The sequence below is a fragment of the Cucurbita pepo genome, chromosome 19 (assembly GCF_057944985.1).
Source record: "Cucurbita pepo subsp. pepo isolate OVF chromosome 19, ASM5794498v1, whole genome shotgun sequence".
Taxonomy (NCBI): domain Eukaryota; kingdom Viridiplantae; phylum Streptophyta; class Magnoliopsida; order Cucurbitales; family Cucurbitaceae; genus Cucurbita; species Cucurbita pepo.
The window spans coordinates 9781430-9804855 of record NC_141816.1 but is presented as its reverse complement, the minus strand read 5'-3'; the positions used below and the strand labels follow the sequence as shown (position 1 = coordinate 9804855).

The following is a 23426-nucleotide window of genomic DNA, read 5'->3' as shown; positions in this document are numbered from 1 at the left end:
AACTTACCCTTTAATTAATATTGTTAGGTTGAAATAGCTATATTAAATTATTTGTCTGTTCATTTTCATTAATAAAATATCATTATAATTTTGATTTCAATTCAAAACTTTACAATATCAATTAACAAAATATACATATCTCATTAAATTAAAAAAAAAAAAAAAAATTAACCACTTCCGTATGGAATTTGAAGTCTTTGTTAAAAGTTACCGGTGGAATGCTATAATATTTAATGAGCTAAAATACAGGGGGAAAGAGGTGGATGTGTTTTTCTTTTTCTTGTAAAGAAACAAAAACAAAAGTACTTTTCTTTTTCTGATAGAAAACAAAAAAGTACCAAGCATGTAAGCCTGGTGTATACTGTATTGCATGCTTCCTTGCTGGCCCTACTTCTGCCCACCCATTATTTTATGAATACAAATCTCTTGGAGCTTATAAAAACAAAACACTCCTGTTTCAGAAAATAAATAAATAAAACACATTAATCATATATGAGATATTGTTACTAGTTTTAACATCTGCGGCCCCTAATTATATAACCTTTTTCCTCAAGCAAGATGCGTGTACGTGTGGAACAGAATTTGAGCTTAATATTCAAGATTTCCGAAACTACCCTTCATGACGATGATAGAAAATTTAGAACACATCAACGAGCCAAATGCGTGTGGTTCTCATGTGCTTAGATCACAAAAGTCAATTCATTATTAATGTATATAACTAATTCAATTTGAATATTAATCTAGAGAGAAATTGTACTTATTATTATATATAAATACCATTATATTGTTAATGGTTTATAATTGCCATCCATTTTGGACAATGACTTTTAGGTTAATTTTATAAAGATTTTATAGGACCCTATTCATACTAAGGATGAATGAAAGATATAGTAATGTAATTTTTACTCCTATGATTAATGGAAAGTAGTTAAATGATTTGACTACATTTGGGTATGATACTTTCTTTCTTCATTTTCTATGAAAAATACTCATTAAATTACCCAACAAACTTCCCCCTTTGATTTTCACCCAATACTGATTTAAGGAATACATTTAATTGAAGTACCAACAAATTTGAATTAATTCCCTCTTCCAAAACATTTGTTGGGTCAAGGATTACAAATCAAAATTTTAAATTTTAAATTTTAATCATCCAAAAAAATGGGTGTCCACGCCGACTAAATTTGCCAGCCAGACAGACCAAAATTGATTCGGGCAGCAAGCGACGCCGTGAATCATTGGGCGGAGTCATGGGGGCGTTTCTGTAATTTCAATCAAACAAAGGCTAATTTTCACCTTTACACTTTTTTTTTTTTTTTTTTTTTTTCTTTTTCCCCCTCCTTTTTTTTTCCTGTTTTCGCCGGGAGCCTTCCGTTTGGTGTTCGGTTTATCAGGTGTTGAACGCCGAGAAGAAGAAACCCAACGCAATTTCGAACTAAAACCCTAAAAAGAATAGTTCCTTCCGTCGGAACTTAGATGTTATTTCTCTGTGCTTCTTCATGGAGTTCCAAGTCCTAAATGCCAGAGCTCCAACCCAGCTCTCACTCTCTTTTCCCCGGTAAACTTTCGGCTTTCATCATCCTTTTCAGCTCACTCTTCTTCTTTTACTTCTACTACTGTTACTACCGCTTTATTTTTCCTTCTTTTATGTCATCCTCCTACTTCACTTCCGATGTTCTCACAAACTGGAAAAAGGGATTGTTCAGTTATTAGTTCGATTTCATTTCCTTTCTCTGGTTATTCCAATTTGTCACTGTTTTTCTTGGAACATCGTATCCATTTTACTGCCGTGTTGTTTTGCGATTGCTTTTGTTGCTTCCGAATGCTTCTCTGTGGAGTTTTAATCATTTTGTGCACGTATTTTTCATCTGAACTTATTCCGAGCTTAAGAATGGTTTGGATGATAACTTGGCTTGGTGGTTTTGGCTCCGATTGTTTCTGCCGGTGTTAATTGCTTTCTGGGGCCTATCAATTTCTTAATAGGTATGCTAATCTTATTTGAGGTCTAACCTAATCTCTTCGCGGTTCAAATTAGAACCGTCTCCATGATATTCGGAATCAAATCATCGAGTGTTTTAAAGCTTGTTGTTAAATACACTTTTCATCTAACTTGAAGAAGAAAAATCAAGGTGATCAGGTTTTTATCTGTCATTATAGCTGCTGTTGGATATTGTTGACCATCATGTTCAAAAACCGCTAGTCTTGGACATACGTAGACATTTTCCGTGAATTCTTCTGTATGCTCTCCTCTGCATTTTCAAGCAGCTCATCTGACTGTAGCTTTTCAATTTATTGCGTCTGATTTTCGTTGTTAACAGACTTTCCTGTACTTTTTGTTTATGTTGGTCTGAGCAAAATTATCCGAATGACTGGAATGCACCCTTTTGGTCTTTTCAGGGGACTGTTTTATCCAAACTTTGCCAGGGCAATCATTTTTATTCTAGTTCTGTCTCGTGCTTTTTTTTACCATGCTACATGTGGACCATGCATCATTTCTGAGCTGCAATCATTGTCAAATGAAGACGCTGGATACTACATGAATAATCCTGCCAATGGCATCCATAGCACCTTTCCTGCAGATATTCGCTCAGGCACCAATCCAACAACCCGCTCGAGTTTTGAAAGTGTTTGTTCTGACAGTCGTTTTTTTTGCTTTCCTTCAACGCTGCCTGACTTTACATTTCATGAGAAACGGATGGGTGTAGGAGTGTCTTTGGGTCAGTTTGATGGTACACCACCACCCGTTGGATCGACTCAAGATGACGAGTTGGCTGCAAACAAAAGCCAGTCATCAGATTATGGTGTGTTTGAATTGTTTGAAGGTGGCATAATTTCATGTTCTCTAAACTCAAGACAGGGTGTTAATGAGCTGTCTTCCATACAAAAACATGATAGCGGTACTAAATTTGATCTTTCTACATGTAGAGGGGATCCTCATTACCAGAAAAGCCCAAGTTCTTCACAAAAGAAAGATCATGTTGCTACAAATTCATATTTTTCAGATAGTTCTTTATCTCCCTACGTGGATCTTAGTCCCACTGAATTGGACTGGGGACATAAGTTTTTATACTTACCTTCTTTAGCGTCACTAACTGTGATGAATACGTGCAACCAAAGTATTCTACATATCTATGAACCATTCAGCACTGACTCACAGTTCTACTCTTGCAATTTTAAAGAGGCTTTAATAGGACCTGGTGAATCAGTCTCTATTTACTTTGTTTTCTACCCAAAATATTTGGGCTTGTCCTCTGCCCATCTGATTTTGCAGACAAGTTTGGGTGGTTTTTTGATCCCGGCTAAAGGCTTTGCCATTCAGTCACCTTATGGAATCCAGCCTTTGTTAAGCCTAAATATACACTCAAGTGGGAGATGGACTAAAAATTTGTCTTTATTCAATCCCTTTGATGATGTTCTCTATGTTGAGGAATTAACAGGATGGATATCAGTTTTCAAAGAGGATAAATGTCACCATACAGAAGCTGTTTGTAAAGTAGATAGGTATCAGGTATTTGATGAGCCAAAGCCATCAATTAAGAAAGAAGGCTTGGTTGTCCATCATGGTCATATAGGCTCACCATTGTTGTCTATGAGACCGAACAAACAGTGGAAGATATATCCTCACAGCAATGAAACTATTATGGAAATGGATTTGTCATTTGAACGTGGAGGGACAATCATTGGCACATTTTGGCTGCAGTTATTTAGGCCTTCACAGGATAAGCCCGATGTAATTGTGGTACCTCTTGAAGCTGATCTTGAAGGGGGGTCAATCGATGATGATCGTAAAGGGTCTGTATTTGCATCTTTTGAGCCTTTATTATACCGTGGAAATGTTTTTGTTGCCATTGCTCTGAAGAACAGTGCTTCTCACTTGCTTAGTGTTCTTAAGATTATTGAAGTGGCTGAAAGCAAGGTTCTTAAGTTCAAAAGCTTGGAAGGCTTGCTACTTTTCCCTGGAACTGTCACACAAGTTGCTTTGATTGCCTGTAATGAGCAAGATGCTCACTTTCACAAGGCTTCACCTGAAAGTTTCAATGTGTATAGTAGTTGTAAATTACTTGTGTCAACAAATGAGTCAACTAGTTCTCATATTGAAATTCCTTGCAAGGATATATTCCTTCAATGTTCAGAATACTGGAAGTACTCTTTCATGGAAGATGGAAAGCAAAATGAACACATCACATCTGGTAATGTAAGAACAGAGTCTTTGGCTAATCATGTGCGTTTAGAATCAGAAATCGAGGTACATATTTTCTTAAAACAAATTTATAAGTATTATAGTTTGTATGTTGGAGATTGTTGTCATTCATTTAAGGATAAAATTTGTTTCTTACTAGCGTACTTTTCTGATGTTTATCCAATAGTATAGTTGCTGGTATGACTGCACTCTTTGCTTGTGCGTTTTTATTGCCATTTCACTTTTTGAATATTTCTGTAGGATACTGTAAAATCAAAAGCTGTAATTTTAAATTCATAGAATGCCTTTTCAATTAATTTGAGTTGAAGTTTCTTGCACCTCCACTTTCTTTATTGGCTGAATATACTTTCGTACAAACACCCATCTTCTCATGTAGCTTTCTGACTTAACGTCATGGTTTTTGCAGTTTCAACTTTTTTCTTAGTCTGTATTTTGGTCTTCAACTTTATTTCATCCTTGTTTCACTTATAAAGGGTGGCAATTATGAAGCTTGGTAGCCGAGACTTACTAACGACTTTGATTTTGATAGGCAAATGTGCTAGGATTATAAATTCGACATCTTTTTTTTTTTTTTTTTAACTTAGCATGAGATATTGTCCTTTCCTTTCTCCCCTTCCATCCATATTATACACGTTCATGCATTGATTGTATATACTTGTATAACTGACCAAGATGCTTCTTTGAATTTAAGGCTGTGGAGAGGGTAGAAGCAGATGAATTGGTGCTTGAAAATTGGGTTTCCATGGGGACCAGAAGGTCCATGTCTGTGCTTGATGAGCACGAGGTATTCTTTCCCATGGTCGAGGCTGGAAGTCATTCTACTAAGTGGATTACTGTAAAAAATCCAAGCAAGTGGCCGGTTGTAATGCAGCTAATTATTAATTCCGGTGAAATTACTGATGAATGCAGAGAACCCGAAGGATTTGTTATCCACCCATCTGGTGGTTTGATTCACAATGGCTCTACTATGCCGAAGAAGTATGGTTTTTCACTAGCAGAGGATGCTGTTACGGAGGCTTATGTTCATCCTTATGGGAATGTGCTTTTTGGGCCAATAATCTTTTACCCTTCTGATGGATGTCACTTCCGAAGTTCAGTTTTAGTAAGAAATAATCTATCTGGTGTAGAATGGTTGTCGTTGAGAGGATACGGGGGTTCATCTTCTCTGCTTCTTCTTAAGGGTTCAAAGCCTGTTAAGGGTATAGAGTTTGAGCTTGAATGCCCAATTTTGCTCAACATCTCCCCTTCAGAAAGGTCATTCCGTGTGGAAGAGGTTAGACATGCCTGTACAATGTCATTATCTAAAGAGTTGTATGCTAAGAACACTGGCGACTTTCCTTTGGAATTCAAGAAGATTAAAATATCAGGTTCACAGTGTGCATCAGATGGTTTCCTAGTACATAATTGTAAAGAATTTTCCCTTGAACCTGGAGAGTCAAAAAACCTTACCATATCATACCAGACTGATCTTTCTTCCGCTGTAGTGTATAGAGATATTGAACTGGCCTTGGCTAATGGTATTCTTGTAATACCCATGAAGGCCAGTCTTCCCTTCTATATGCTCAATAATTGCAGAAAATCAGTGTTGTGGACACGACTGAAGAAATTCTCTTTCGCTGTTCTCCTAGTTGCTCCTGTAATGTTCGTGTTCTTCTGTTGGAATTTGGCGCATATGATATCTTTGAGCTTTCTGGACTTATGCATATGCAGTTCCACAAGGAGTGTAGAAAAGACTTGTTCTGTGCATCCTAGTGAGAAAAGCAGTCAATTCACAAATGTTTGGTCTGTTTTTGAAGGAGAAGGAACACCACAATCATCCATGCAGGCAAAATCTCTTGTAATTGTGAATTCTGATGCCGCGGAAGAATCTCAACCAAATTACCTGACAGTGAAAACTGATATGGAGAGGGGGAGGCGGCGAAAGAAGAAAAAGGGAGGTGGCATAAAATTAGGTGGTCTAGTTGAAGTTTCCAGTAGTCAAAGTGGTAATTCTACGCCTTCGTCCCCTTTGTCTCCCACTGCATCTGGTTTACCGAAACGTGTATGGGGTATGTCTCCTGATGTGAACCAGTCCATTGAGGCGAGGACTCTCTTTTCTGCTCAGGTGGATGACAAAACCCAATGTCACAAGGCATCACCATCTGCACCTACTTGTGTCACCAATGCGCTGAAACCACCTGAAGTTAATGTGAAGAATTGCATTGACAACTTGGCTTCATCTCCCTCAAGGAAGAGTTGCAGTAAACCAATTTTGCTGCCTTCAGCAACTTTTCCATCTGCTGGGAGGCCTGTCCCAAATGTCATATGCTCCTCCCTTATTGCTCCAACCTCAAAAATTGCACCGCATGCTCGAGCTCCTGGCTCAAAACTCTTCAACCAAAAAGGTAGTTTAGATGGGGAAGGTAAGTGTAGGATTCAGGATAAATACAAATATGATATCTGGGGTGATCACTTCTCTGGACTTCATTTGATTAATAAATCAAAGGATGCCCCCTCCATGATCATCCCCAGATCCATAGAAAGGGACTCCGATAGCTTTTTTGAAACGAGTCCCCAAACTCTCGTTGCCAAGTCCCAGCCAATGTCTGGGAGTTCTTTTTATCAGTATCATCCTGAAGTTTGATCAATTAATATTAAAAACAAAAAAAAAAAACAAAAAACAAAAAAAAAAAAATCGGTGGCTTTTGAGAATAGTTTTGCTTGCCATCTCGTTTCGGTTGTTCCAAACAAAGCCCAGGTGTAGTAGACGAGCAGCGTTTCTTCTTTCATTGTCATTGCAATTCAATGGCGTGATCTATATTTATTATAGGATCACAAATCTCTCGTAAGGGTGGTTGGAGACTAACCCTGATGAAAGAAAGGGTGCTTGCTTGTGTAGTTAAGTTGGGTTTTGGGGGGTGTAGGCCATGTAAGTGGGCCAGTTGAAAGAAAGGGTGTCCATTGGACCACAGATACAGCCCGCCCATAGACAGGACTTGGGCCGATGATGGGTATGCTTAGCAATTTCCTTTGGGGCCTTAATGGTAAAGCTGTAAATAAGGAAACGTCTCTAGAAGATAGTGAATTATTTGAAGTACACTTGAAATGCAAGAAAGAATGAAGAACATTTAAGTGGAAAGGAAAGAAAAAGAACGGAGTGGAATCTTTTTTCTGAAATAGAAAAAAAATAATAAAAAAATAAAAAATTGTCGTGATTCATGATGTGCTTGCTTTAGCTTAGCTTTTGGCATCACTTCTCACGTTCGTTGCATACACAACCAAATATGTTTCTTTTGTACTTTTCAATTTTAGTTATTATTTTTTGTATGGATGAATTGTGGAAAACGAAAATATATTCTAAATTAGTTTTGATATTAACTTTTTTTTTTTTTTTTTCTCTAAACCTAAATGACTAATTAACAGTGTTATTTAAAATTATTTTTTAAAAAAAGCCAAGTTCGTACCGAATTATAAATGCATGTCCCTCTTAAAATTGCAAATACCAAAACTATATGTTAACCTATTTTCCTTTTGAATCCTCCAATGGCAAAAGAACGGAACATATTGGTTTACTTTTTCTTTTGGTTACTCTAAACCTATTTTATTTGTATTTGTGATGTGATGATAATAAATCTGGGATCACATTCTTTTTCAACATTATGTATTGAATTGAAGGTTGTTAGAATCCCATATAAACTAAGTAAGGGAAAGATTATCATTTAAATATATCATTTAAATTAATGGACTAAAATGATGGTAAAGTCCATTTTAAAAAAAAAAATAATAATAAACAGGATCATTATTTAAAAAAATTGCCCATTGACCTCTTTGAATCTCGTGTACGACTAAAGGGATTTACGCCTACCACTTTTGTAACAATTCAATTAACCAAAAAACCTGTTCACGTTTTTTGATGTACCAAAAATTATCCTCCTTTTGTCATTCCTTTGAAAATGCACTTTAATATTTATTTTGTTTTATTTAAAGTACATTTTTCAAAGAAAAGTTAAAAAAAAAAAACCCTTGAAAGACAATTGAAGTTTGTTTGATCTAAGCTAATCTTAATTAAGATCAAAACTTGATTATCACTCTCTCATTTGTTAATTTTTTTTATTTAAAAAAAAACATCAAAATTCTTTGCTTGAATAAACACAAATTTGATGGCACCACTATACATTTAGGCTATCATGGCTGTCAATTAAAAAAAAAAAAAAAAGTTGTACTAAAATAAATAAATAAATAAAAAGTAGACATTTAACTTTTAAAAAAAATTAAGAACATAAAAAATCATTTCAAATGCAAATAATTTAAAATAAAAAAGCTAAAACTAACTTTAGAGCAATGTTATATAGCAATTTGTGAGAGGTATGTCTATTTGTTTTTTTTTTTTTTTTTTTTTTTAAAAAAAAACAAAATATTTAGAGAAAGTATGAAGTGTAAATACTTAACATAAAATATTTGATAGAAGAATTATATGATGTCATTAATTGTAATTATTTTAGTTTTTGTGCACGTGAGAAAATACTAGTAATTAAAGAAATGAGACCAAAAGTGGTCAAGTTTACTTAGATTTTGAAATGGGAGCGTGAGAGTTAAATGCAAAACACAAGCGGGGCCTCTCTCCTCTTTGGTGTGGGACACCAAAAGCAGTTCGGACAATCCTACTTTGTCACTCGACTCGCTGTACGCCAAACCCCCATCCGACAATTCCATCTCTCTCCTCATTGGCGCTCAAAAGCTAAACAAAAACATGCTCTGCTCAACTTCAATTGCTGAGCTCTAGTTTATCATGTTGTGTTTTACCCTGTTTTTCCTTTTTTAATAATGCTTTGGCCTTTGCCCAATTGTTCCTTCATGTGATTTGCAGTTGGGTTTTTTTTTAATAATGCTTTGGCCTTTGCCCAATTGTTCTTTCATGTGATTTGCAGTTGGGTTTTGTTGCTTCTGTAATTTCTCCTTTTGGAAGGCGCATTTTCAGCTCCAAACCTCGTCGTTTTGTGTATCTTCTTCTGCTTTCTCCTTCACGCTCTTCGAGATTCAAACACCCACCCATTGCTTTCCTAAACCACACACTATATTTTGCAGGTGATTTTCGATTTCTGGGTCCTCTGTTTTTGAGCTTCCCGCTCTATTATTTTGTACAAAACGCTGTCTTTTGGGTTTAATCTGTTTTTATTCATTTCGATTTCCGCTTCCTTTTTTTCCGGGTTGTGGGAATTTGATTTTTGGTGGAATTCCTGTTCTTTTCCCAGTAAAAGTAAAAGATGAATGCCAGAGTCCGCGGCAGCACTCAAACCGTCAAAACTCATAATCATGACAAGGTGGGTTTAGTTTGTTCCTTTTTCTTTTGCTTTCTCTTTTTTCATTTTCCACTGAAAGCTGTCTTATTGTTCCAACTTTAGATTGCTTTCCCCACAGAGTTAGCCTGCGCTTCGATTTATTTGGTTTTAGGCTTTCACTTTGATTACAATTTGAAGCTTTTAAAGCTGCCCATCAAATTCCTTCTGAATCCCTCTGTTTTGTCTATCCGGAAAATGGAAATGACTGCCATTGTTATTCTTTCTGATGCACATTTTGTTCATCCACTTTTATGATTGTTTTTTGTTCCCTGAATTTTGATAGAAGGTGAAGCAATTAGAAACTGGGAGGAGCAAGACGATGGCGAATGACAAACCTGGGATTATCATAAATCGGCACAGAATGAACAGAGAAAGAAAAATAGCATTGCTACAAGATGTAATTATGTCCTTCTCCAACTGCGATTTTAGGGAAAATGTCGGTTATTTGATGGATTTGTAATTTTGAAATTTGCAGGTTGATAAGCTGAAGAAGAAGCTCAGACATGAAGAGAATGTTCATAAGGCATTGGAAAGAGCTTTTACTCGACCTCTAGGAGCTCTCCCTCGTCTTCCTCCCTATCTCCCTCCTTATGTTAGTATAACCTGCAAATTTCATCCTCTCTTTTTCATTCGTTTTTCTGTTCTTCATTAAAAGAATGGAAAAGGGTTGGACTGATAACACTTAGAATTTTGAAATTTCCTGTTTCCTTCCTTGTTGCAGATACTAGAACTTCTTGCTGAAGTAGCTGTTCTAGAGGAAGAGGTTGTTAGGCTAGAAGAACAGGTTGTAAATTTCAGACAAGGGCTCTATCAGGAAGCTGTATATGTATCATCCTCCACCAGGAATTCGGTCGATTCCGCCGACACTATGGATCCCATATCGACCAGAATTTCGAAGCATCGAAGAACGAAATCATATTGCCAAAATGAGTTCAATTCTGCAAACTCAATAGCCAGGCTGCAGCCTGCACTGGCCAGATGTTCTTCAAGTCGAAAGCTATTGTCGAACGACAACTTCTTCGATCGTAATGGAAATTGTTGTAACAGATTTGGCAATGGGAAACATGTTCCTGGGAAATCGAGTTCCTTTTTGTTTCTTCCAGAAGATGGGCAGGGAAAGGAGAATGAATCATATGCAAATTCTGTGAAAAGTAAGGCATTTCCTGAAAAGAAAGTTGATAGAATTATAAGCCCATTGAAGAAGTCTCCTTTCAAGCAAGAATTTTTGGAGAAGAACTCAAGTCCTTTGAAGTTTCAGGTTTTTGCTTGTTGCCATATTGAATTTAACTTCAACCTAAATAAATTTCAATAACTCATTGACTTGCTTCCAATTTTGCAGCCGGAGTTTAGATTGGATCGAGAAAAAGCAAAGAACAATGCATCTAGTTTGTTTGATGATACAGAGGGTAGTAGCTCACCAAACAAAATTTCTGAGGACATTGTGAAGTGTTTGTGTTCCATTTTCATAAGACTGAGTTCATCAAAAGACAAAGCTATGGACTCATCAGATACTCAAACTTCAAATGGACCAGCAGAGTTGCAAGATCCTTATGAGGTCTGTTCAGATTTCAAATGTAGGAACATTGGTCCCTATAGACATCTCTGTGCAATCGAAGCTAGCTCCGTGGATCTCAACCGATCAAGTAGCGCAGTTCATCTAACTCATAGGCTAAAGTAAGTTGTGTAGATGTGTTTTCTTGCCTGAAAATTTCTGGTGATTTTGTTATCTGAATGAAGCTATTCATTGTACTGCACAGAAACTTGTTCCAGAGACTCGCCTTGGTTAACTTGGCAGGTCTTAACCATCAGGAGAAGCTAGCTTTCTGGATCAATACCTACAATTCATGCATGATGAATGTGAGTTACTATAAAATCTTCATTTACCTGATAATTAGAGTCCTAAATCAAGAAACTAACACGGCTGCATTGTGTGACGTTAGGCATATTTAGAGCATGGGATACCTGAGAGTCATGAAGGAGTTGTCACATTGATGCAGAAGGTAAAATGAGTATGCCATCTTGTTTGGTGGGGCTGTTGTTGTTCATGACATTCAAACTCAAAACTGTTCTTGTCATGTCAGGCAACAATTGCTGTGGGAGGACACCTTCTAAATGCAATAACAATCGAGCATTTCATCTTGAGACTTCCTTATCATCTGAAGTTCGTAAGTCCATCCTTTCCAACTCCTCTAAATAGTTCAATGCTAAGTTGTTGATGCATTTTGGTCCATAAATTTCAGACCTGCCCAAAAGCAGTAAAGCACGACGAGATGAGAGCACGCAGCGTGTTCGGATTGGAATGTTCTGAACCGTTGATTACGTTTGCACTCTGTTGTGGAAGCTGGTCGTCTCCCGCGGTAAGTATGCGACATTTGGACCTGACATTATCCATCTAAAACATCTGTTACCATAGTATCACATCTCAGGTAGTGAGGTTGGGTTTTACTGATGTAAAACATGTGTGAAATGAATGAAGGTGAGAGTGTACAGAGGATCAAATGTTGAAGAGGAGCTAGAATTAGCAAAGAGGGAGTATTTGGAGGCAGCGATTGGGATTTCAAAGAGGAGCAAGAAGTTGATGATCCCAAAGGTTTTGGATTGGTACTTACTTGACTTCGCAAAGGATATGGAATCACTGTTGGATTGGGTTTGCTTGCAGCTTCCAAATGAGCTGAGAATTGAAGCAGCTAAATGTGTTGAGAGGAAAGGGAGAGAGCCTGTGTCACAAATTGTACAAGTAATGCCATATAATTTCACCTTCAGAATGCTGCTGTTACACACATGATGAAACACAAACTAACTAACTTTATTTATTTTATTTATTTATTTATTTATTTATAATATCTTAGGTCTTATAAGTTAATTTAGTGTAGTTAAGTTGATTTGATTCGAGTGAATTGGATTATTGGGCAACTTGGGTGTTGCTGGGCCTGGGAGTGGGAGTGGGCTTTCCTGTCCTCATCTAATTCTCTAATAATTGCTTCGACCTCTCATTTTCATGAATTAAATTGCTCGAAAATAGAATTTGTTGAAAAAGACAATTCAACTCTCTCGCTTTTTATTGTCGTCTTATTATCTGTCTTTCCACTACCTCCCTCAAATGCCCTCAAAAAATTCAACTTTATCGCATGCCAGAGACTCCAATTTACTCATTCACAATTAGAGTTCATCCAAACACAACACAAGTTATATGAACCTCATTTGCATTTGCATTGCGATTGACTGTATGATATGATATAGGGCAACATTTCTGAGTTCTTCCTTCTTTATTTGTAATTCAAAGACCAAAAAGATAGAAGAATATGATGAGACTGGTTGGTTTTGGAATCAATGCCATTCCTTTCCACCACTTCTCTCGATATGTATTAACGCCTAGAATTTGAATCAGGATTTAGTATCCACATTTGATATTTGACAGCCTAACATGACATGCTCACGTTATCTACACTCCACTTTTTAAGAGTGAAAACTATCGCTATAAACTAACATGAGTATTTCAATATGTTTTGTCGGTCAGAATTTAGTGCAACTCGCTACTAGTTGAATTAGTCTGTTGTTGAGTTATTCATCTTTATTAGGAGTAAACTTGAATGATGTATTTCAGTTAGCCTTTGTAGAAGTTATTTATAGGATTTATTTGAGTTTAAAGAGAAGCTTAGAGTCTGTAAAGTTATTTATAGGATTTATTTGAGTTTAAATAGAAGCCTTATGCTTAGTAAAACACAGCCACAGTAGAACACTTCATTATTTGTGTATGTATTGTCTTTTTTTAGTAATACAATACTTCATTATTTCAGTTGTCTCTTTAGTGTATTCTTTCAGTAATAATAATTTCATATTTATTCGCACTTTTGAGCCTGTGATACTGTGACATTTGGTACAAGAGTTATGTCCTGAACTTAACCATGTCAATAGAATCCTCAAATATCGAACAAAGAATTATGAGCCTCCAAGGTGTAGTCAAAAGTGACTAAAGTGTCGAACAAAGGGTGTACTTTGTCCTTTGTTCGAGAACTCCAGAGAAAGGAGTCGAGCCTCGATTAAGGGGAGGCTATTCGAGAGCTCCATAAGCCTCAGGGGAGGCTTATAGGGTACTTTGTTCGAGGGGAGGATTGTTGAGGATTATTGGGAGTGAGTCACACGTCGACTAATTTAGGAAATAATCCTAGGTTTATAAGTGAAAGAATACTATCTCCATTCATATGAGGCATTTTGTAAAGCCCAAAGTAAAGCATGAGAGCTTACGCTCAAAATGGACAATATGTGAAGTCATGATTCCTAACATTGTCCCCACTCACCTGCATCATAGAAAAATTCATAAAATAGCTGCTTCAAGTAAGGTATATTTAACTATAGATTTCATGTGATTGAAGCCACCAAAAAAAAAAAAAAAATTAATTTTAGAAGTAGAGTTGGAAGTTGGTGGGAGGAAGGAGGGGGTGGAATAAAACTTTTAAAAGAGAGGGAAGTAATGGAATCAAATCCCATTTTTCCAGAATCTTCCCCTTTACCTCTCTCCCCTCTTTAAAATATATTCCAAATCATTATTGAATTCCAAAGCACGCGGTCTAGCTGGAGTTCTTATCGACTCATCCAAACATCTTATTTAATATGATTGCTACGTTGCGTCCCTTTCCTTTTTGTATCATTTGGAATATATAACACAACAATTAACTCTAAATATTACAATACAAGGGGGAACCACCGAATTGCATTCAAAACCCTGACACATTACTCAAGTTTGGTTCTTTATTTTTCCTAATTTTAGATTCTCTCTCTTCCATTTCTGGAAATTTGAGCATCCATCCCTTTGCCGCCGCCGCCGCCACCATTCATTCGTCTCTCCACCCCTTTCTTCTTCAATTAATATATCTTTCCCCACAAACAATATGACATCATGTATTAAGTTAAATAAAACAATTAGAGGGCTTTTAGGATGCACGAAATGATTGGAGGAGGTTTCGGTAAGCATGGAGGTCAAGTTGGCGGTGGAAAGAGTGGCCACGTGAAACAAGACTCTGCCCTCTTTCTCACCCACCGCATCCCTTCGCAACCCAATAATCCCCATCATTTAATGCTCCCTATGGCGCGCGCGCGCGCACACACACACAAATAAATAGTATACCTTTATTCTTATTATTATTATAAACTTGGCCCTGTAATTTTAAAATATACAATTTACTATATGTCACCATTTTGAGAAACATTGTGCAACAATTAGATTTTGACATAATTTAAGAGTTAAATGGTTAAGAGGATGTTTGTAGTATGAATCTAAATCTGTCACTCCATTGGTGATTTTGTAAGCCATAATCTTTTTGTTGGTATTGGTAGAGCAAATTAGAATCTGTAACTTCACAAAATTCCAGTAAGAATTTGTGTCCAACATGTTTTGACTACCAACCTAGTGGTGGTACAACATAAATGTCTCTCTCATTTCAAACTTATTCCCCTCACCAAAACTTTACCTTAAAAAACATAAAACAACACAAAACAAAACGCAAACCAACGATTTGAGACATTTTTTTTTTAATACCATGATTTGAATAAATAAATAAACATCAAATTTGAAAGACTAAATTGTTTGGGGTTATGAAGAGATGTTTTGAGGGATATTTTATTTAAAAATAAGAACTATATATATATAAAAAGGAAGTTGTTTATGGATAGAGTATTTGGACTTTGGTGAGGAGGAGGAGGAGGAGGGGGAAGGGGGAGGGTGAATGATTATGGAAGAGGATGATGCAATGGGGAGAAGGTTTAATAGAAGAAAAGGTGAAACCCAACAGTCCCATAAACCCCAAAATCCCAAATCCAAACGATGTCTCTTCAAATTGAGGCAAACCCAATGAACTCAGACAGCGATGGAGAAGATCTTCTATTCTATTGACTCTTGTTTCTTCTTCTTTCTTATATAAACAACTTCTTCCAAATTCTTTTCCATATATATATATATACACACATCTTTATCTACTTCTTCCATTTTCTTTTCTTCTCTAATTAACCATTCAATTCCCAAGGATGCGCAACGTGGGTAGTTCAAGCTCTGCCCGAGGCATCGCCGCCATTGTTGGTGTTGGCCCAAAGCTTGGCCGTTCTATCGCTCGCAAGTTCGCGCACGAGGGCTACACCGTCGCTATTCTCGCAAGAGACTTGGGTATGTACTCAATCGATTACCCTCTTCAAAATGGGAGATTACAATCCGTCTCTCATTTTGTCCAGTTTTTCAGGTAGGTTATCGAGATTTGCGGATGAGATTGCCAGAGAAGAGAAGGCTCAAGTGTTTGCGATTCGAATAGATTGCTCTGACTCGAGGAGTGTGCGAGAGGCATTCGAAGGAGTGCTGTCTCTGGGATTTGTCGAGGTTTTGATTTACAATGCGAATCAGCAAGTTTCGAGGCAACCCACAAGATCAACCGACGTTCGTATTGAGTCATTTGAGAAATCTCTCGCTGTTTCATCGGTGGGTGCTTTCCATTGCTCCCAACAGGTACACTACAGGGCTCCCTCACTTTTATCCATTTCTTCATTCCAATAAGCCCAGTCCCATTATATACAATATATTTTCCAGAAATCAAATAAAATAGCTTTAGAATTTAGTCTTAAAAAACAAATTCGTTTCAAAATTTGTAGGTTCTTCCGGGGATGGTGGAAAGAGGAAGGGGTACGATTCTCTTTACAGGCTGCTCAGCTTCTCTGAATGGCGTTGCTGGTTTCTCTGACCTTTGTGAGTAGTGTTTCTATCTGAGATTTACAAGAGCACCGCACCCTCCCCCCCCCCCCAAAAAAAAAAAAACAAAACAAAACAAAAAACAAGGATTCCTTTTTCTTCTGAAGATCTTTTTAGATGCACAGGAGAGAATCCGAGAAAAATGAAAAAAACTTGACGTAATTGTGTGCATAATATGAGTGAGACATCCCATCAAATTTGCAAAACGCACTCATATAATTGCAACATCGATGATGATAGAAGAAGAGAAAGGAAATTGAAGTTGATTTTTATGTGTGTGTTTGTCTATGTGTGTACGTACGATTTGGGACAGGCTGTGGGAAATTCGCATTAAGAGCATTATCTCAGTGCTTGGCCAGAGAGCTCCAGCCCCTGGGAATACACGTCGCTCATATCATCATTGATGGTATCATTGGCCTACCAAGGTTTCTTCTTTCAACTCCCCCTTTTCTTCGAATCCAATACTCCCTTCTTTCCCCAACATGATTCCTCTTATTTTCTCACCATTCAAACACGACTCCCATCCAGATTCTCTGAAAGAATAATACCCAAATTGGAATTGATGTGAAGATGATAATTCTGAGTTTTTGCAGGGCAAATCCAACATCCAACAGAGGAGGGTCCTCCTCCTCATCATCTACGTCGTCCTCCTCATCCATTGGATCGCATTTACAGAGTGGAATTGGCGATGGAACAATGGACCCAGATGCGCTGGCTCAGACTTATTGGCACTTGCATGTTCAGGACCGGACTGCATGGACCCAAGAAATTGATCTCCGACCTTCAAACCCCAGATTGTTCTAACTCCATCCTTTTTCTTTTCTTTTCTTTTCTTTTGGAGAGAAAAAGAACAGCATCATCATTAGAAGAAAAGAAGTCGTGTTCTGTTGTGTTCTGTTGTGTTCTGTTGTGTTCTGTTCTGTTGTGTGCTTGAGCTTGTCCCACATATTTTAATATTCTGTCACAAAACGCGAAAGGGCTCACACCCAATCATTTTGATTCACAGACGTGTCTTTCTGAATCCCCCACCTGCCGGTCAAAATCCAAGCTTTATACTCTCTCTCTCTCTCTCTCTCTCTCTCTCTCTCGAAGATACCCTCTCCGTTGATTCTTTGTTGAAATGGATTATGATTCTGGTTTCCAATAAGCTTGATAGTTTAGGAAGTGAGTGGTGGTTTGATCAGCAGTTTGGTTGTTGTTTGTGTATGTAATGTTGAAGATTTGATTGATTCTTGTTATGATTGAATGGGTTTTGATGATCATTATGGTTGTGATGTGATGGTGATTAGATGTAGCTGTCCTCCATGGGAGCTGAGGTTTGGGCCTAGTGGTAGAATGCAACAGGGTGGGTGGGGTTGCATGGGATCCATTCGTGTTCTCAAATGGGATAACTCCTTTTCCTTCAATTTTCTTTTACCCTCTCTCTCTCTCTCTCTTTCGCTCTCTATATTTAATGCTCTGTTTTGTTTTTTAACGAAGAAATCTTTGAATTGAAGGTGTTTGTATTTTCTCTGGATTTCGTAAGTTATTGAAGATACCACATTCACCAATGGGATGGAGTTTACTGCTTTTTGTGCTTTCTGGGGTACGTATCACTTCTTACACACCTTAAACAATATTATTTGAATACTCAACTACAATTATTATTTTCATTTATACTAAATTTTTTCATTTTCTAAGATAATTATATCCTAATTAATAAAACTATGATTAGCCTTCTTAGAATTTAATTTATTTGAGACGAGAGGAGGGGGTTGAACTATAATAACTCATGCTCACCGCTATTAGATATTATCTCCTTCTAACTTATTAGGTTGTCATCTCCTTTAACTTATTAGGCGGTTAGTCACTTTTAAAACGCTTATATTGTGGAAAAGTTTTCATATCTTTATAAAAAAAAATGCAAAAAAAATGCTATTTATAATAACACAAAAATGATATTTATAATAACACATGGTGTCTAGCTCTAATACCATTTATAATAGTCCAAGATCACTGCTATAAGATATGGTATGTTTTGACCCGTTACATACCAAGCTAATACCATTTATAATAGTCCAAGACCACTGCTGTAAGATATGGTATGTTTTGACCCGTTACATAGCTCTGATACCATTTATAATAGCCCAAGGCCCCGTTACATATCGTTGTCAGCCTTACGATCTATTTGAAGAGAGTCCAGATCTCACATGCAGATTGAAGTTAAAATTAGTCCATCAAAATTACATTTATAAAATTTGAGTGTAACAAAATGATATTAACTTTTTTTTTTTTCTTTTTCTTTGTATATATACTAATAAGAATATATATATATATATATATATATATATATATGTAAAGAATGAGATAGAAAATATAATTGGGAAGGTGTATATTATCATTAATATTGATATTCTTTGAATAGGATACAAAAAGTATAAATGAGAAAAATATAAAATAATTAAATACTGAGAATAAAATAAAATATACTATAAATCAAATCATAAATGGAAGAATATTAAGATATAATATCTAAGATATATTCCATAAATAATATATCGTGAAAGGAAGGTGGGAAAAGAAGTTTGATTAAGAATTAGATGTACGATCCTTTTCACTGTTCATTAAAAAGGAGGAAGCTAAAAACCGACATTTAAACAAAACCAACAACATCCGACATTTGGTCAGAAATTCTGTAATATATAATATATAATCTTCTAATCACTCACCTGAAACTGAACATATTTTACAACACCTGTACAACTAAATCCTATAAACTCCTACCCTAACCACACCTTCATCTCCCTTATCATATGGACGTGTGTGTTTTAGTTGATCAGAGATTTGCAGTCATTGCTGCTTGAAGATGCTCCAGCAATCCCGCCGATTGACTGACGACAGCGGTAGCAGCTCCTATGAAAGATTATGGAATTTGGGACACCAAATCAAATCTTTTAGCCACCCACCTCTCATTCCTTCTGCAGCAGAGGGCAATCAATAGTTTTGAGATTTCTATTTCAACACATCCTATTACTATTGACGTCTACCAGTCCGGCTGGATGGCCCATGTAAGAGTTTCACAAACCCAAGGAAGCTCAGCTTCCCATCGCTGTGTCTGATCCAATCTTGAAGAACAGAATGAACAGGGACCGAAGGGCTCAGACCAAGTTCCTGAGAAGAGTCAACAGCATCAAATGATGATGGTTAAAAGTTTCATCTTTTTATCAATAGGATACGACTCGAGTTCGAATTACAACGCATACTTAACACGTGATTGATTGAACGTACCGAAGCTAGTTCCTCGATCATGATTGCCCTGTTTCCATCCTTCTCAAAATGTTCGTAGGCACTGTGAGCAAGTTGTTCCCAGTGACTAAGGTCCTCCATTTGACGGACACTAAGTGTAGCTGCACAGAACTCCTCAAAGTCCATCCTTCTGAATTGCAAGGCGTTGAGCTGCCAGGAAATAGAGGAAATCAATATGATTCAGATTTTATAAAGCTAAGACGATATTATCACGCCACGAACACGTCAAGTAGCTTACCGATGTCAAAAAGTCAATAATTCGCGATTCTTTCATTGCCTCTGTTCCGTTTTTCATCAGAGTCTGGCAGTAAAACAATGGGATCTTAGAAATAATAACAATGGCAGAAAAAGGAAAGAGGAGAGAGATGATCCAAACCTCTTTTATGTTTTCCAAGCTTATGGTGCCATTTTTATTTGGTTCCAGGAGTGCGAACTGAATTTTAAAATAGCTGAGTTCATCTTCAGACAGTGTTTTTGACAATGCCTGCAAAAAACCAATGGAAAGGAACTATAAGAAACAGAAAGAAATTCATAACTTCTCCATGGCAGGTTTTGACATTTAATCTTGTTTCGCATCATGCCCGTTTTCGACCTCAAGAAACTCTCATAATTGAATGGCACAGTACTCACCTTTAGAGCAGCTTTTCTTAGAGAAGATGAACACATATAAGCTCTCATAAGCTTAAGCAAACGTACATCAAGAGGAATTTCTACTTCTTTACAATCCTTAAACCAAGGATGACCTGCATGTACATACACGAGTTGATAAGTAGGAATCAAAAGGAAAAAAGAACTTCAAAGCTCAAAACTACTCACTTAGAGCTTGAGCAGCACTCATTCTTTTCTCTGGGTCTTTATTCAAAAGGCGCTTAACGACATCTTTAGATTCAGGAGACAAAGATGGCCATGGTGGATCGTCGAAATTTGGATCAACCTTCAAAACAGACTTGAAAATGCCAGACTCGGTCCTTGCCCAGAATGGACGGCTGCCACACAGCAGAATATATGCAATCACACCAATACTCCAGATGTCGGCCTCCGTGCCATAAGATCTACGTAGGACTTCAGGAGCTACATAATAAGCACTGCCAACAATGTCGTTCAGCCTCTCATCTGCAAATGAATCACAACATCACAATCATACAAAAATTCAAGAATCATTAAAGGAAATTTCGACTATTTGGGGAAAGCAAACAAACAAACCTGGTTTTACAAAATCTGATAAGCCAAAATCTATGGCCTTCAATTGTGAACTTTCATCCTTCGACCCATATAAAAAGTTCTGAACCAGCAAGCAGCTATATTAGGTAACAACTCCAGACAGATTTTCAAGGCAAAATTGGTATTTGTTTACCTCAGGCTTAAGATCCCGGTGCACCACCCCTTGGAGGTGGCAAAATGCAGCTACATTGAGGATTTGTATCAATACTGATCTTGCATCATCCTCTGAAAATTTCCCGCCTCTGCGATAATTGAAAATAAAAACATCGTCAACCAGTCGACTTCAAGTCCAATAAAATGCCCAAAATCCATAAAGCATAACAACTCCACAATCGATACCTGGAGAGTATTCTATCCAAGAGCTCTCCTCCTTCACACAATCTGAAAATTTCATACAAAATTACAGTCCCTCAATATAAACTTGGTCAAAAAATAACAGTTCCAGAAATGCATGTTTTTAATATAAACGAAGAGTTTAGAGCTTACTCCATTACTATATAGACATTGTCATGATCTTCACATGCATCATGGAAATGTACTAAATTTTTGTGTCCACTCAAAGCTTTCAATATCTTCACTTCCCTTCTGACATCCTCAATGGCAATGGCAGTGGTCATCTGACAACAGTTCATGACACAGGATGAGTTAATCAGAAACAAGCAAGTCCAATTCAAAAGGATGCTACCCACTTTCACTGATATACAAGATCAAAATGTTGTATTATATTCTACCTCAAATTAAGATATTGATTGAACATTAACATACTAGATCAAATGCATCCCAAAGTCCATGGTTTGCCAGCCAAACCAGACTCACAAGACTGAAACAATTGATCTATGAAGTCAACTCTTAAAATACACAAGCTTTCTATATCATTTGGATCTCTGTGAAAGGATGTTTCTGGTTGTTAGCTATGGCGGTAAGGAGGATATCACAATAATTTTCCCAGATCTCATCAACATAGCCTCAAGAATATCAAGATCAATCAATGATTCATCCTTCTTCCAAGAATCATGAATTCATAAAAAGGGTAATATAGTTATGCAAAGTAGAAGTAAAATTCAATACAAACAGGGGAGAGAGAGCACACCTTAGCTTTGGAGATGACCTTCACAGCGACTTGGTGCCCCTTAAGTTCCCCTTTCTTGACCGTCGCTCTGCATGTGTGCCCAAAATGCCCCTTCCCCACCTCTTCTCCGAGCTCATACTTGTTCCTAAAATGCTTCGAGAATCCAAAGCTCTTGTCAAGACCAGGCCCATCAATCTCCTTTCCCTCTGGAATGGATGCCTCATTCGGCTTCACTGAGCCGTGCCGTCTAGCCAATACAGCCATTAGATGTTTTGCAGGGGACGGCGGCGGAAATGGCTTCCTGAAGAACCGCTTGGGCGTCGAATTGGAGCTCACATTCGCCGGAGATCTCGACGGAGACTTCTTCGAGAAGAGATAGTGAGCGGGACTGGGACTGAAAAGGGGGAAGTAGGGCGACTTCCTGGGAGTTTCCAAGTCGAAATCAATTTTCTCTCCCTCCCTCTCATTGCTAGGATTTTCGCCATCGACTGTGGCCGGAGGTGGCTGCAACGGCAGCGGACCTTGAACCCCTAGAACTGAACCCCCCTTCGCCGGAACGGCGACGATCTTCATCGACGACGGTTTGGATACACAGATACCCATGATTTACGGCCTAAAACTCCGTAAATCAAACACTGGAATTCGAAGACAGAACGTCAGGTAATATAATGCACATTAAAAACAAAATTCGCAACTATAATCTTGACTTCCTGGAGAGATAAGAATCTAAAAATGGAAATGGAAGCTCTTAATTGTATGATATGCTGCCAGGGAGATGGGAGATCCAAATCAGAAAGGCCAAACGACGATGCCCTCCACTTTTAGATTTGAACCCCAATTGAATTAAAGGAACAAACCCACCAAGAAAAAAATAAAATTTAATTAAAGGAAACTCGGATGAAACATCCAATAACGTGACACTCAATCAATCCATCCATCACCAGCTTAAACTTTCTGGTTTTAAAAGGCAAAGCGGTATTGTATTTTGGTGGCCAAGGAAACGAGTGGTCAAAAAACATACCCCATTTTAAAATTTGGGACACTTGGCGAACATCTGGATGGAGATTAATTAAACATATTATAGGGTTTAATATTTGGAAAGTTTGTTAATTTACCACTTTGTGTATATTCTTAATATACGTAATTTTTAATACATAGTTTCCAAAAAAGGCAGCCGCTGCTCTCCTTCCCTCCAATACAGCACCCACTTCCTTCATTTGATTACATTTTAAATTTGTTTTGAAATTATTGAGACTAAATTTATCATTTTATTTTTTAATTTTGAGTTTGACTTTGACTTTTTAGCATTTTAGTTTGAAATAATTAAGAATTAGAAAGGATTGAAATAATTGTTTTTTTCTTTTTTTTTAATAGTTTGACAGAGCAGAAGAAATGGCAATTCCTAACAAATACTTGGAAGAGGGGAAGTTGGGAAAGACCGAGTAATGGGGTTGACCAAAGCATTCTCGGGTCCAGCTCATATTTAAAAATAAAAATAAAATTGGTGGGAAAAATTGAATTATGGGATTAAATAAAATTGATAAAATAATAAATAAATAATATTAGAAAAGTCAACCCAACCGACCAAAAGAATAAAAAAAA

General features: G+C 37.1%; 4 protein-coding genes across 6 annotated transcripts; 3 read left to right on the top strand and 1 right to left on the bottom strand.

The window, feature by feature from the left end:
- Nucleotides 1-1136: 1136 nt before the first annotated feature.
- On the top strand, nucleotides 1137-6828 carry LOC111782070 (uncharacterized). 2 transcript variants are annotated; one of them, XM_023662848.2, is made up of 3 exons: nucleotides 1137-1558; nucleotides 2398-4246; nucleotides 4893-6828. In XM_023662848.2, exons 1-3 carry the CDS (start codon nucleotides 1500-1502, stop codon nucleotides 6822-6824), a joined length of 3840 nt encoding a protein of 1279 aa, XP_023518616.2. In that variant the 5' UTR covers nucleotides 1137-1499; the 3' UTR covers nucleotides 6825-6828. The 2 variants fall into 2 exon arrangements, with proteins under 2 accessions (XP_023518616.2, XP_086976407.1); XM_087120281.1 differs by lacking the exon at nucleotides 1137-1558 and adding an exon at nucleotides 1591-1983.
- Nucleotides 6829-8874: 2046 nt separating this feature from the next.
- On the top strand, nucleotides 8875-12350 carry LOC111780916 (uncharacterized). 2 transcript variants are annotated; one of them, XR_015414258.1, is made up of 11 exons: nucleotides 8875-9265; nucleotides 9433-9501; nucleotides 9803-9916; nucleotides 9995-10111; nucleotides 10241-10777; nucleotides 10859-11193; nucleotides 11277-11376; nucleotides 11460-11519; nucleotides 11601-11680; nucleotides 11760-11876; nucleotides 11996-12136. XR_015414258.1 is itself a non-coding variant. In XM_023661270.2 (11 exons), the coding sequence occupies exons 2-11, from the start codon at nucleotides 9445-9447 to the stop codon at nucleotides 12302-12304; spliced, it is 1830 nt and encodes a 609-aa protein (XP_023517038.2). In that variant the 5' UTR covers nucleotides 8886-9265; nucleotides 9433-9444; the 3' UTR covers nucleotides 12305-12350. The 2 variants fall into 2 exon arrangements, 1 of the variants encoding a protein (XP_023517038.2); XM_023661270.2 differs by having other exon boundaries at nucleotides 8886-9265; nucleotides 11601-11684; nucleotides 11996-12350.
- A 2864-nt stretch (nucleotides 12351-15214) lies between these two features.
- On the top strand, nucleotides 15215-17655 carry LOC111781272 (NAD(P)-binding Rossmann-fold superfamily protein). The gene is made up of 5 exons (XM_087119884.1): nucleotides 15215-15676; nucleotides 15750-16009; nucleotides 16153-16246; nucleotides 16563-16674; nucleotides 16843-17655. Exons 1-5 carry the CDS (start codon nucleotides 15541-15543, stop codon nucleotides 17051-17053), a joined length of 813 nt encoding a protein of 270 aa, XP_086976010.1. The 5' UTR covers nucleotides 15215-15540; the 3' UTR covers nucleotides 17054-17655.
- Nucleotides 17656-18800: 1145 nt separating this feature from the next.
- On the bottom strand, nucleotides 18801-22763 carry LOC111781271 (CDPK-related kinase 5). Its single transcript, XM_023661775.2, has 11 exons — nucleotides 21846-22763; nucleotides 21242-21372; nucleotides 21095-21136; nucleotides 20889-20997; nucleotides 20738-20816; nucleotides 20351-20647; nucleotides 20165-20277; nucleotides 19911-20018; nucleotides 19773-19835; nucleotides 19517-19684; nucleotides 18801-19399 (listed from the first exon to the last, which is right to left on the bottom strand). The coding sequence occupies exons 1-11, from the start codon at nucleotides 22425-22427 to the stop codon at nucleotides 19262-19264; spliced, it is 1830 nt and encodes a 609-aa protein (XP_023517543.2). The 5' UTR covers nucleotides 22428-22763; the 3' UTR covers nucleotides 18801-19261.
- Between the last annotated feature and the right edge of the window lie 663 nt (nucleotides 22764-23426).